The sequence below is a fragment of the Cucurbita maxima genome, unplaced genomic scaffold (genome assembly GCF_002738345.1).
Source record: "Cucurbita maxima cultivar Rimu unplaced genomic scaffold, Cmax_1.0 Cma_Scf00020, whole genome shotgun sequence".
Lineage (NCBI taxonomy): Eukaryota > Viridiplantae > Streptophyta > Magnoliopsida > Cucurbitales > Cucurbitaceae > Cucurbita > Cucurbita maxima.
Window position 1 is genome coordinate 1,315,058 of NW_019272036.1, and position 14,402 is coordinate 1,329,459.

General features: G+C 35.4%; 1 protein-coding gene across 3 annotated transcripts; it reads right to left on the reverse strand.

The window, feature by feature from the left end:
- Positions 1–995: 995 nt before the first annotated feature.
- Positions 996–13,230, reverse strand: LOC111494724 (DEAD-box ATP-dependent RNA helicase 13). Of its 3 annotated transcripts, none has more exons than XM_023144695.1 (16): positions 13,012–13,230; positions 11,857–12,098; positions 11,083–11,511; positions 7,559–7,731; positions 7,285–7,479; positions 6,526–6,702; positions 4,912–5,300; positions 4,111–4,291; positions 3,442–3,564; positions 3,256–3,372; positions 2,609–2,713; positions 2,251–2,391; positions 2,076–2,141; positions 1,479–1,634; positions 1,321–1,402; positions 996–1,196 (listed from the first exon to the last, which is right to left on the reverse strand). In XM_023144695.1, exons 2-16 carry the CDS (start codon positions 12,023–12,025, stop codon positions 1,144–1,146), a joined length of 2,556 nt encoding a protein of 851 aa, XP_023000463.1. In that variant the 5' UTR covers positions 12,026–12,098; positions 13,012–13,230; the 3' UTR covers positions 996–1,143. The 3 variants fall into 3 exon arrangements, with proteins under 3 accessions (XP_023000463.1, XP_023000465.1, XP_023000464.1); XM_023144697.1 differs by having other exon boundaries at positions 11,857–12,130; XM_023144696.1 differs by having other exon boundaries at positions 11,857–12,145.
- Positions 13,231–14,402: the final 1,172 nt, after the last annotated feature.

The following is a 14,402-nucleotide window of genomic DNA, read 5'->3' on the forward strand; positions in this document are numbered from 1 at the left end:
CTAGCTTGATCTGGATGGAATCAAAGAAAGAAACTTGTTCCATATGCAGTCTAAAAAGTATAAAAACTAATACCAAGTTGTCCGACAACTTAGGGATACATAAAACTCATGTCTTCAATGGAAACTTAGAAATATTGGTACTTTTACACCCACTTATTATTAGTTTATGTCATTGTCTGTCTTTCTATTCCTTATCCTTAGCACAAAAAAATGATGTCTTGTTTTATATTTATATTTTTAGTAAGATAACTTTTGTTTAGAATAATCAAAGGATAGATTCTTTGTAGTTAGTCTCGTGGTTTCATTTTACATTTATCATCTCTCTTTCTTTTCTACAGTAGGCTGTAAAGTTTTCAATTTTTTCCGATTAAGACATGATTATTTTCTTGGGTATTGATTCTTAAGTTGGGTCTGATACTTTTTTGGTTGTGTTCATAATTCTCGTGGTTGGATTTCAACATCTTGAACTGATCTGGAATGTTTGGTAGGTTGAATTTTGTGTGATTTATTAACTAATTTGTATGCAAGTTTTTAATTTCATGTTGAGGGCATTATCTCACCACTATTACAAGTTTAAGGTAATCTAAGGATTTGGAGTTTTATGGAATGGAAAATTTATGTATAAAATTGACTTGGAGTAAGTATGGGTAAAGATGAATTTTTCTCAAAAATAAAAGCAAAAGGATATGGATCGACTTGAAGTGTGCTCGCAGTAAAAGAAAAATCAATTTTTACTGACTAGACAAATTTATCAAATTTAACCTAAATAAAAGCACAGGAATTCAGACATTCATTCACTATTCTCATAGGAAGATTTAGAAGACTTCAAATATTCCAGTATAGCTTTGGTTAAAAATAAAATATTATTCAATCAGACTCAAATGTCTTAAAAACTGTGTATTTTTCATTTCCAACAGTTTCCCTAAAACACAAAATTGGCGTAAAAATATAGTCAGTCTACCCATCTCTGCTGAAAATTTTGATTTTCGCCTACAGATTACCAAAATCGGCATTTTTTTTTGTTCAAATTGTTTTTATAAGAAAAAAAAGAACTCTACTAAAAACTCTTTAACTTACTCAAGAACATCTTATCATAAGTTCTAATCAATTGTTAATGCACAGTTTACCAGAATGGCCAATCTTCTAAATCTTGCCTTTCATTTGTTTCCGTTTATTTCTTCGCTGATCACGCAAGCCTGCAAGAAAATAATTGCAATATAAGAACCTGAGAGTAGTTTTTCCTACAAGATCTTTAGAACTGAAAATATAAAGATGAAAATTTGAAAACCATCAAAAGTCGTAAAGATTTTAGTTGTGTACGTTTTTTCTCCTCTTTTTTCTTCCTCCTAAGGTTCTCCACTTTCTTCCGTTTATCAGCCATCTCTTTTGCATCCATATGTACCTGTCAAAACGGATGCTGAGTTGAAATTTTGCCCACGGAAAAAAACACTTCAACCGTAGAAAATGTTTCACATTACCTGTTGACCACCGGTTCGAAGTGCTTGAAGTGGTTCCATAAGATCTTGGCCAATAGCAGCCAACTTCCTCCTTTTGTTATCTCCCGTATTCTGAACAGTCCCGTTCTGCTTGACCATCTCTTCAAATTGATGTTGCAGAAGAGGTGAGACCCCAGCCTGATAAGGAATGAGAGAATCGCGATCAGTGTATAATATACCATAACAAGTTAGAAAACAAAAGCAGCTAACGACCAATGGCTGAAACCAGAAATTATTTGAACTTAGGGGCACCTATTGACTGTGAAACAGATACATTCCAAATACATTGGCACAGATAAAAACAGAAAAGAATATTTCAAAAAACCAATAAAACAGGATAATTCATGATCTGAATGTTTTATGATAAGTTGTTGTTTGCCCTGCAAAAACAGCGGTTATTTTCTTACTCCCACTTTCTTTCTTTACCTGGAAGAACTTTTTCCCTGGATGCGAAGTATCGTATCATATAACATATTACAACATTTCACAAAATGAAAATCCTTAATCCAGAAACTCGATGAAGGGCAAAAGGGAGAAAACTTAAGGACTGAACTTCTAACAATGCTAGCAGATACTTACTCCGGCCAAATAACGGTGTGAGAATGATTTCGGTTGCAGGGGGTGGGAAAGCAGCTTGTCGAGCTCCTGCAATTAGTAATGAAAATTTTTTAAAAAAGGAAAATATTATTGTTACTCAAGGTATTAACATATCTACCATATCACCAAATTTGAACTTATCCATTGCGGGTAATACCTCTTGCAATTTCTTTAACTGCATGGAGCCAAATTTCTTCTGCTTATGATTGTTTGCTCTCTCATCTTCACTGTCATCGTTATCCACTACTAATTCCACTAACTCTGCATTCCGCTCAAACCAGGTTCTTTTTGCCTTCTCCTAGAAATCAGAAACATAGTTTTAAATTCATAACGACCAAAAACTAAATAAGTGATACGTAATTCTAGGATTAGAACTATGATAATAAGCACAGAAAAATCAACAGCCAATTGACACCAATTAACACAGTAAGGAACAAGCAGAATGAAACTTAAAAGCGCCAAGACATAAATTTCCATATATCAATAAATAGGCATGAAATTATGTCAATGTTTACTTGAGAATCCTTCCGCATAATCTTGTCGATCTGGCGTGCAAGAGACATTCGTTTTAGAACCTCTGGCATGTATGAATTATCAACAGGAAATCGCTGGAAGCTTTCCTAACAGAACAAAAGCAAATGAAGCAAGTGTAAGGAGGATGGCCCAAAAGACATTACATCAATTCTTGTAATTATCTCTGGTCGTACTTTCTTTTGTATCTATTTCATACATCAATGAAATGGTTTTTGTTTCCTATCAAAAAGTATATACATCCAAAAAGGCTACAAAAAAAATTAAAGAAACCTCTTTCTTTTTTATGATGAATAAACAACTTTCATTGCGGAAAAAAAGGAAAGAATACAAGTGCACACAAAAAGAGAGCCACAAAAGAATGAGGTAAAAATAGGAAGGACCTCTAATCAAGTAAAATAACACCCTAAAAGATAATTTCAAAAAAGCTTTTCCACCAAACCTCACATAGAAACATTGAATCTAACTAGGGACCACATAGTGATAGCTACTATTTCTTTAAAATGTAAGTCAGGCAGAGAAAGGAAAGAAAACAAAGAAAATGATCGAGTAAATTTTTCAATGAAGATTTATTCCCAAATAACCCATGCCCGTAGAAACTAAAATTAAAAAACCACTGTAAATCTGCTACCTTAGAGAAAGATTTGCACAGAGTAGCAAATTTGGAAGTTTCATTGGCAGAGACCAATGCGATACTGCATCCATCAGCAGAAGCTCTGGCTGTTCTTCCACTTCTATGAACGTAAACCTAATGCCAAATAAAACATTTAGTAACACTTAGACAGAAGAAGTGTACAGTAAGTTGTGTCTTGCTAACCTCAGCTGAATGTGGTAGTTGATAGTGGACAACAGTTCGAACACCAGGAATATCAAGGCCTCTAGCTGCAACGTCAGTGGCAATCAGTATCCCATTTTCCCTTCCACGGAAACGATCGATTGCCTACGATAAACAAAAATAGAAGTCTCTGATACAACTAATTCAAAAAATTTATAACATGAAATCAATTATGTTTAATATTCAAAGGATACATTTAACCTGAAATTGTTAAGGGAAAAAAATCTTCCTTTTTGCATTAGCATTTATTTTCTTAAAAGAGGAAAACTAAGTTAATTTGGTCCAATGCTATTAGAGCTATAAAGTGAAATCACTTGGTTGAAATAAATAAAAGAATTTTTCCAGAGATTACAGTGTGGTGCAGGGTAAGTCCAAGACAATATTCTTTCTAGATCTTCGATTTATAGCTCTTCTTCCTCCACACAGTTTTATCACTATACTCTTTGTTTGATCATTTCCAATTGGAGTTTTTGTAGCTTCTTGAGAACTGCTACAGTAATTTCACTACTTTCAATGACACTTATTTCTTTTTCAATGAAATGATAGAAAATAAATTTTGGTAGTACAAGTTGTTGTCAAGTCAGCACCTCCACATATGGAAAAGTTTTATGTCAGATACTAGCTGGGTGTCTTCTAAATAGTAAAGCTAACCTTCAAGCGAGCTCGTTGCTGCCTTTGAGCATGAAGAGTCAAGACATTGATACCAACAATGCACAATAAAGCAGAAATATGACGTAGTGCAGCAATGGATGTGCAGAAGACAATTGTGCGGCCTTTTCCATAAACAGACAGAATGTAATACAAATAAGCATCCTTGTCTTCTTCCCTACATCTGCAAGTAGGTCATGATTCAGTAATGTTCCACATCCACTGGAGAACGATTAATCAATGCAGAGAAAACTCAAAAAGACAGCCACAACCATCATTGATGGTATGACATACCGAAAGCCTGATATAATTGCTGGCACAAAGAAATTATCAAATTGATGTAACTGTAATCTATCAAAAATTAGGAGGCAAAGATGATAAGGACCCAAGCGACTGATTATTATGCAGATCAGGCTTTCGGTATGTCATTATGGACATAAAGAGTTATAAGAGGTGGATATCAATACAAGGAAAACAATGCTATACACCACTGAGTACTGGGGAAAAGACAAAAACCAAGTCATGCAGATCATAATGCAATAGAGCTAAAATAAGATGTACAGACATGTACTACATGAAAAAAGGTTAGAAATGAGGGAAATATTTTAGCTGCCCTACTACATGAAAAACGGTGCAAAGGTTATCGGCTTTCCTCAACCACAAAACATCATTTATAGGGTGAATATAAGTCAGTTAGGGAACACTTTGAAAATTCCTTGTGCAAGTACATGATATAAATGAAATATACAATAGAAACAATAGAAGAGTTACAAAATGCTAGATATCAGATGAAAAGGCACATACTCTATAAATGATTCTTCAAGATTATTTGCCAAAACCGATGTGTTAGTCAGATTTATAATAGCAACATTAGGTCTAATCCCAGCTCTCTCAGACAGAGCTTCTATAGAATTCAAACCATCCATCCCTCCTGCTTGACTAGGTCTGGATGATCCACGCTTTAATTTCTTGCGAAAATCAGAAGACAGTGACAATGTTGCAGAAAACACAAGTGTTTGCCGTTTCTTTCTTTGAGAACTTGGAATGGTCGAAGAGTTTTCTGCATTTTGTGAATTTTCTGTAGAACAATTTGCCGCAGGGAGCATATCAATAATGGACTGCAACTCACGAAAGTGCCCATTTTCTATCATCCTATCAGCCTCATCCAGTACAAAGAAAGACAATGTCTGCAACTGAAACAGAAAATTTGAAGAGCGTCAACATTATCATCCTATTTATAACTTAGCCATTGACTAAGAAGCACATACATGGATACGACGCAACATGGACACAAGAACAAGTTGATTTCCAAAAAAGCAAGACACAAAACGATGGAAACATGTTAGTTTTTGTTTAAATAAATGTGTGTATTTTTTAGCTGTTAAGAATATTCAATACTTTTAATGTAAATTTCTACCTTTAAACATCAAAATAACAGCCATGCTATATATTAAAAAGATGATGATAAGATAACAATTAACAAGCAATATCTATAATATCCAATATCGAATAAGCTTTACACAAAAAACTACAACATTTAAAATATCCGTCCTACACAAGAACTTACAAGGATTTGAAACAAACAAGCAACTACATATTTTCCCCATCTTTGTCCTGTTCACCAGTGGTTGCTGGTGGTTGACGACAACCGACAATGGTCTCGGTTGTTGTCATTAATAAGCAGTTGTGAAGGTTTTTTTTTTTTTTTCTTTTTCATGGATGCGATATCGTGATGAGGGTTGGGAAAATGATGGAAAGAAACCCTAATATTTTGAGGTTTATACGTGTGGTCAGTTTGGCTTTAATTGTTGGGTATTTGGCTTTCTTTTGAATGGGCTTAAAAGACCTAAAACTTCGGAACATTTTAACATCACATGTCTTAGTCATGTTTGAGAATGTCCCTGCCGTGTGAAAAAATGGAGGAAAAAGAAAATTTTACATGCAAAACAGCATGTCGGAGCGTATCAATGACCAATACATGTTCAACACCGACACTTCAAAATTTTACAAGGGTTGGTGCTTTATAGGTCATTGGTTAACATCTTGAATAGAACCTGACTAACTGAGCAGTTTTACAACTATGCCTACTCCCTAGTTTACAAGTAGGTTTCATAGGTGCTCAACATATACAAGGCTAACAAAGAAGAGGAAATAATTGAGATAATTGCACAGGAAAGAAAAATAAGCAATTTAAACAGGAAAAGAAAACCACGCAAAGAAAATAATCCACAACATTATGGAGTTAAAGGCAACAGATTGATGAAGTTTGTTTGCAACAAAACGAATATGTTGATTAATGAGCTTAAATAATAGATGGAGTCAAAAAAGGTTGGCAAGATTAAAAAATTAGACTAATTCATTTTTATGATTGGAGAGTGAAGATATGGACAAGTTTAACCAGTATCATAAGGCGCTCACTTCAACAAGATGCCTTTCTCCTCCCGACATAAGTTCCCACAACCGCCCTGGCGTTCCAACTACAATCTCTGGCCTCATCCTTAAAAGTCTTTCCTGCTTTTCAGTGGACATCCCACCAACGATTGGAACCACCCTAATATTTGTACCCACTGCGACTGCCTTGAGATGATCGGTTACCTGATAATGAAGAACCAAAGAGAGGGAGTTAAACCCAAATTCAATAGATACAAAATTCCAAATGAAACAATTTGAACTCTGTGAGGTATTTTCCATTATGGATGGGTGAACGTTAAATTCATCATGCTACCAACACCAAAATAAAAATAAAACAAAATAGAATTAGATTTATAACATTAAAAGAACTTAAGAAGGTAGTTTTTTCTTTATAATCGGAGACAAAGGTTTCATGAATGAATGAATAGAAAGAAACGAAAGTGTTCAAAGGATACCAACTCAAAAAATGAGTGAAAGGAGAATAAAATAGAAACCACAGTGAGAACGGGATATACAGGCATTCCAGTTAATACAAACGTCATTACAACAATAATTAATAAACAAACAATAAAGAGAACGCTACTGTGAGACCTTGAACACCATTGTAAGGTAGACAGTTTTCTTAACCTCAAATTGTCATCCCTAGTGTTTCTTATCTTAATATCGTTGACCCTAGCATGTTTTGTCTCCCACTTGTTCCACAACAGACATATTTATTTAAGCGTCCAGCCATGTGCGAGTATCAAATAAAAAAATCACAACCACCTGAATAGCAAGTTCTCTAGTAGGAGTAATAATAAGAGCCCGTAGAAGACTTCTGCGAGCATATCTTCCTGCATCCACTCCCTCTTCTTCAGACTTCTTTCCAGACTTTTCCCGTTCGTCCAATAAACGTTGTAGGATTGGCAATCCAAAAGCTAGTGTTTTTCCAGATCCTGTCTCAGCAGCACCAACAACATCCTGTCACATGAGCAAAATTCAATGACAGGCAAAAGTATGATCCATTTTCCACCAGTGCAATGAAAGAAAGAAAACTAACCTTCCCCTGGTAAGCAGCAGCTGGAATACAAGCTTTCTGGATCGCTGTAGGTTCCTTAAACCCAAGTTTGTAGATCGATTTCATAAGCAAAGGGTGAAGTCTCAACTCATTCCATGCATAATATTCAGTTTCATCAACTGCATCCTTTTCAACTTCATCCTTGATTTCTTTATCTAAATGCAAATCAAATTATACGCAATGTGTAAATATAATAAAGTTCTGAACAGTCACTTACAATTCAACAATTGTTCATCTAATCAAAACAACAACAGTATTAAGTATAACTACATCTTATTCAGAAAATGTCGTTAATAAAAAATGAATAGGAAATGGCCATAATCCAAACAAAAGCAATGAAGAATACAAAAACATTCTTCTAATTTGGACTGGTAAACTAAAAGAGAGCAATGAGGCATCACCAACTGAATTTATTAGGATGCTTCAACAAGAGACTGTCTCAATGGCACAAAATCATTGAAAATAATCATGAAAGGGAGGAATGGGGTGGCATGCAAAAGAAGGAAGTTTGTGGAAGAAGTTTGAAGTGGTCTAAGCAAAAGAAAGCTAGGTGGAGAATAGAACTCTTTTCTGTCTAGGAGAATGAATGGTCGGGAATGGAAAACACTCATTCACCAACATGAGGATGAGTGTCAAAATTATATTGTACAAATATTTCTGTGTATTTGTTATTTATTTCCTTATTTATAATTAGCTCCTAATTGATAAATGATTGAAAGCTAGGTTTCTTCCTTGTACGTTATTAACTAAGACAAAGCACCAACCAAGGTGTTACTGGAGGGCACAATTCCCTCCAATGAAATTCCTTATGTGGAATATTAGGGGTTGGGATCATGGAGAAAATTGGTTCTTATCAGAATTACAAAGAAGAATTATAAAATTTATTTGGAATTCCACCCATATCGCTTAGGCCTCTCTTAATCCTAATAGATCTTCTTTAATGACCCATGGCCAAAATTCGGATTAGGATTAAAAATCCAGATTCGAAACGTGATGGCCCTAGAATTCCCCTGCAACACGGTCATGTTACTTGCTCCTCGCTTCTAAGAGTGAAGACTATCCCCACAGACCAACACAAATCCTTCTAACATGTTTTGTCCTCACTCACATGCATCTTAGGAAAATTGTATGATGTATGATGACGAGTGCCCCGTGGCCCCTTGCACGTGTCATAATTATGATTGTAATGTTGTACTATGCTATGTCATGTTATGCTATGCTATATGGTGTTATGTAATGTTTATAAGCTAAGCTACAAAGTAACATAACCATGTCGCAGGGGATGCCAGATTTTGAATCCTAATCCGAAACTAGGCATGGGTCGTTATAAAGGGTATCAGAGCAGTACTCTCCCAATAAGATATGGTTTAGGGACGAACCAATGCAAAAGCTTGTGAGCATTTGACAACCCAAATAAAAAAGGTGTATATAAATGAACCAAGATCATATCTGAATGAGAACGATCCTAAGGGTAGTATGGTTAAGAAAGGCTTAAAACAGTTGAAAGTCATTACATATACGAAGAAGGTGCACCTTCCTTTTTGGTGGTTCACTTGTAGGAACTCCATAGAAGCTTGGTTTGCTTGAAGCAATTCTATATTGGGTGACCTCTTGGGAATTTTCCTAAGATGCACGTGAGTGAGGAAAAGTATGCTAGAAGGACTCATGTTGGTCTGTGTGTATAGTTTTTCACTCTTAGAAGCGAGGAGTAAGTAACGCAACCATGTCACAGGAGATGCAGAGGAATACCAGGGCCATCAAGTGTCGAATCCTGGGCATGGGTCATTACAGCTTCAGGAAACATTCTCATATTATAGAGTGTCTTTTTTGCAAGAACTTCATGATTTGCAAGAGTCGTGGGAGATAATTTTAATGTAACAAGATGGTCCGGCGATAATCACATGGAATAAATGCCATGAAAAGCATGAGAACTTTTAATAAATTGATTGCCACCTGTCACCTCATGAACATTCCAATTTTCAGAATGGGAGATTCAAATGGTCAAGCTTTCTGAGAACCAGACTATGACTCTTCTAGACAGGTTTTAGATAACCAACGATTGCTTCTTGAAGTTTGGAATCGTCTGCTTCATTCGTTTGGTAAGAGTCACTTCAGACCAATATCTAATGCTATGGTTTTTTGGGGAGATCAAATGGGCACCAACCCCTATTTGGTTTGAAAACACGTGGGATCAACAAATTTCCTTTTTGCCGATCTTAGAAGATGGGTGGACACATCACCCTCTCTCAAGATCACTGGGCCATAGACGTGGTAAAACTAAAAATGTTCGAGGAGTTGCAGGGATAGAAAAAAACTTTAAAAAATTTCTCTCATCTCAATCTCCTTTCTTCTCAACTCCACCAATTGGTCCTTTCTACAGATCAGAGAGCAATGAAATGCACAATTAGAGAAAATATCAAAGCCATGAAATGCACATTGGCTGGAAATTGGTAGCTAGGCTGGCTGGAAATTGGTTGCTAGGCAAAAACTTAATCCATGATTTGAGCCTCTCCAACAAACCAAACAAAACCATAGCAGAGGTACAGATTCGCGAAACAAATAGTTGGGATTTGAATCTCAGAAGACTCCTCAAAGATGATGAAATTACTGAACGGTCCACCCTTGTACACATTTGATACACGGTGAGCATCAATGAGACACCGGATGCATGGATACAGCCCACAGATCCCTCTGGAAAACTCACTGTTAAATCACCAATGATGAATTTAGTCCATAGTTTGGGCACCAACGAGAATCCTCCATACACGACAATAAGGAAGGGATCCTATTCTAAAAAGATCAAAGCATCCCTTTGGAAACTTAGCCATGAAGCAATCAATATAGTTGATAGTATACAGGGAAGAATGTCATACACTACTGCAGCCCTCCAAGCGGGGGCTTTATATGCAGGGAAAGTTCAAAAACTCAATGCCTTCTTTTTGCTTACTCTCCAATTGTGCGGCTATACTGGAACTAAATGATAAATGTATTTGGCTGGGCTACAGGCATTCTGGAGAACACCATGGACTTTCTAGCGCTAATCCTTATGAGCATCCTTTCAAAGGAACAAAAGCAACTATATCGTTTGCAATGAACAGAGATTCTTTGGAAGGAATAATCAGGTTGATAAGCTTACCTCTTTTAATAGTTTTATGGAAATTGTGCTTTGCAATGCTCTTTATTGTTGTGAATGCTATCATAGTCGCTTGTTGGAGGTCTTTTTCGTAATCCACCTATGGTGGCTTGGGCTTTTCCTATCTTTTTTGTATAATACATTCATCAATGACAACAAATTATTTTATTGCTAAAAATGGTCAAATAACTAATGATTGAATTCTAACAAAGAGCACACAAATCTGTGTGACAGAAATATAATTTGCCTCCATGAAACACTACGTGACAAGTTCAATGATTAAATAAGAATAACAATGTTTCATGAATCAAATGCTTGTATAAAAACCAAGAATACTATGCTCCACAAAGTTTTATATGATAATAATACTAACCAATTCCATGATCCTTTGTTTCTTTTTTTTCCTTCTGCAGCTTCTTCTCCATCTCCAAATCATCACCGCCATCCAATTCATCTCCAACCTCTGTCTCGATCCCATCACCATCACTGCCACCTATAATTTCACCCACATCTTCCTCACTTGTTGGGGCTTCATTATTGACCTTGTTTTTCTTCTTTTTCTTTTTCTTCTTCTTCTCCTTCTTCCCTTTTTTGTTTGTTTCCATATTCATATTGTCCCCCTCTTCCTTATTCATGCTACCCTCACCATCTCCCGATGCACCCCCACAGCCATCAACATTGTCTTGCTCACCTTTCTTTGACTTTTTGCTGGCTGTTGATGTCAACTTCTGTTTCACTGTTTCAGGTTTTGGAATTGTCAGGCCATACTCAGCTTCGTCAATCTCCTCAAGCGAAAGAAAACCTGTAGTCCATTGAAATAAGCAAAACCATTACTAAAATGTTCAATCGAACATTTAAACCCCCATAAACATCAATTATCAATTAACACCAATATTATGTGTCACGCCAATAAAACAAGAATTCTATACACATCCTAATTATTTCTCAGCATTGTTGATAAACGAAACATAATTAAAACTACAAATAGAAGAACAACTTAACGAAATGAAGCAATGTGCTCAGAACATGTAACAACCAACAAACAATATCAGATACAGAAAAAAGCCACAAACCCAACAGAATTAATTTAGTATGACCACACGTGTAATATAAGCTTCTAAAGCAGAGCATACAAATAAGTTCAAACCTCCTTCGAGATCGTTGGATCCAATGAAAGCAGACAAGGCGTCGTCCCTCGGGATTGATGACTTCCATGAGAGTGAATCGAGACGGTCCAATTCTGGGTCTTTCTGGATTCTCTTCCTCTTTGGCCTTCTCTTTTGAGAAGATATCGACTGCATTGGGTCCTCAGCCATTTATGAACTCTCGAATACAGCCTACCACCCAAGTTTGGCTGCAAAACAAATTGCTCCTGCTAATGCTTGTTTCCTGGGAAAGAAAAGAGATTACAACTGCAGTCTCTGCGGAGGAAGTTGCTGCCATTTAGGAAAGAGTATAAATCTATTTAAAAGAGAATTGAATAATGCTATAGATTACTTCAAACCAAATTTCTGATAAATAAAGAAGTGAAATGCTGGAAAATCCACGGTCACACAAACAAGGTAATTCTCGGCTGAGACCAAAGAGATATGCAGATGATCAAAGCCTAAATTGATAGAAATAGGCAACAAATTAAAGCGGGGGATACACCTGTTGAATGATGAAAGTCCCACATCCGCTAATTTAGGGAATAATCATGGGCTAATAATCAAGGAATACTATCTCCATTGGTACGAGGCCTTTTGGGGAAGCCCAATGCAAAGCCATGAGATCTTATGCTCAAAGTGGACAATATCATACTATTATGGAGAGTCGTGTTCATCTAACATGGTATCAGAGCCATGCCAATAGATTGGTAAATCCTCAAATGTCAAAGGACTCCAAGAGAAAAGGCGGTAAAAAATGACTAAGACTCCAAAAGAAAAAGGAGCCGAGCCTTGATTAAGGGGAGACGTATTTTGTTCGAGGAGAGGTGTGAATGAAGAAAGTCACACATCAGCTAATTTAGGGAATAATCCTGCGTTTATAATCAAGGAATACTATCTCCATTGGTATAAGACCTTTTTGGTAAGCCCAAAGCAAAGTCATGAGAGCTTATGCTCAAAGTGTACAATATCATATACCATTCTAGAGAGTTGTGTTCGTCCAACAACACCCGCCATCCGAACCGCCAAAACACAAACCACGTCTCAATTTTTTGTCCCGGTTGCTAGTCGGTGTTGTTACTTAAAAAGGAAAAAAGAATATCCTAGTTTGTGCTTTTCAAGTGAAAAGAAAGCCATAGATAAGATTGGAAGAATACCAGTAACAATGGAGTATAAACTCAGTGCGAACCGCTAGGAGGGGCGCCGCAACGGCACGAGCGAAAGAAAGATGACGGCGGCGACAGCACTGAACGGGAAAAGGAGGCGACGATGACGCTGAGCTGCTGAAACGGAGGAGATCACGTGAAGAAGAAGAAGAAGAAGAAGAAGAAGAAGCAGTGGTATGGAGCACGTGAGAGAGTCGAAGATGAAAGAGTTAGGTTTTCCTCGTTCTTTTATTTATTTATTTATTTATTTATTTTACAAAGTGGGCTTGTTTTATATGTGTGTGTGAAGAACAATAATTAATTCTAAATAGTTCATTTTAAAAAAATGGCTAAAAAATATCAACAATTTAAAAAAAAAAATTGCTTAACATATAATTATTTTTATATATATAATTGTTTGGAATGCAATTTTTTAAGATTAAATATTTTAAAATAGATCAAATATTTTTAAAACTTTTATTAAAAATATAATTTAAATAAGCGCTTCTAACCTATCTAACCATAACCAAATGTTATAGTTGAGTTGGGTAGGATTCGTTACTTAATAAAATATGATTGGGTTAAAAAAATTTACAACCCAATAATTGATTTAAGTTTAAAAAACGGCTCAACCGAACCCATAAACATACCTAGTTCAACTAAAATAGAGTGTATTAATCAAAATAAAAGTAATAGACAATATGAGATCGTCGTTATATATGTTTGTAGTTACACTTGAACTACGTAGGAGAGTACGGATTAAAAAATATGTGCATATATGCTCTTGTATAAACTAATTTAAGTGATTTTTAATCCACGAACGTTATATGGTTAATTATGACAATTTGAGTGTTGCCGATTAGGTTACGAGTTGAATTTACAAAAAAAAAATTAGCATGTTATTATTGTAAAAAAAAAAAAACATGGTAAAGAACGAACAATTCTAAAAATTCAAAAAAAACAATAATTATACAACTTGTGATTCCACATAGATCAATCGAGAAAAAAAAAGGATCAAACGTCGAGTAATGAATGTTAGGGTTTGTCAAAGGATCAAATATCGACTAACGAGTGTTAGGGTTTGTCATTGTGCTACCATTTGAATTTCTCCGTTTTTAAAACATATATTAAAAGTAGAGCAAGTCTGACATTTAAAAAAAATGGAAGGTATTAATAAAAGAATTTAAAATTTAAGAGTATTTTTAAAAATATTATTCAAACAAAATATTTACCATTTTTGTTGATATTTTTGTATCATTGTGATTTAAAAATTTAAAGATATTATTTAAAAAAAAAAAAATGGTATATTTATTAATTTAGCAATTGTAATTTAAGGGAATAGCTAAATAAGTAAATAGAAAATGGTCAGAAAAAACACGGTGTCGATACATACGGTCTTTTAA

Excerpts from the sequence above, each read along its gene's own strand:
- LOC111494724 (XM_023144695.1), bottom strand. The coding sequence starts at position 12,025 with ATGGCTGAGGACCCAATGCAGTCGATATCTTCTCAAAAGAGAAGGCCA. Across the intron at positions 11,512-11,856 it reads ATCCAACGATCTCGAAGGAG|GTTTTCTTTCGCTTGAGGAG; the intron begins GTTTGAACTTAT and ends AATGGACTACAG. Across the intron at positions 7,480-7,558 it reads CTGCTGCTTACCAGGGGAAG|GATGTTGTTGGTGCTGCTGA; the intron begins GTTAGTTTTCTT and ends CTCATGTGACAG.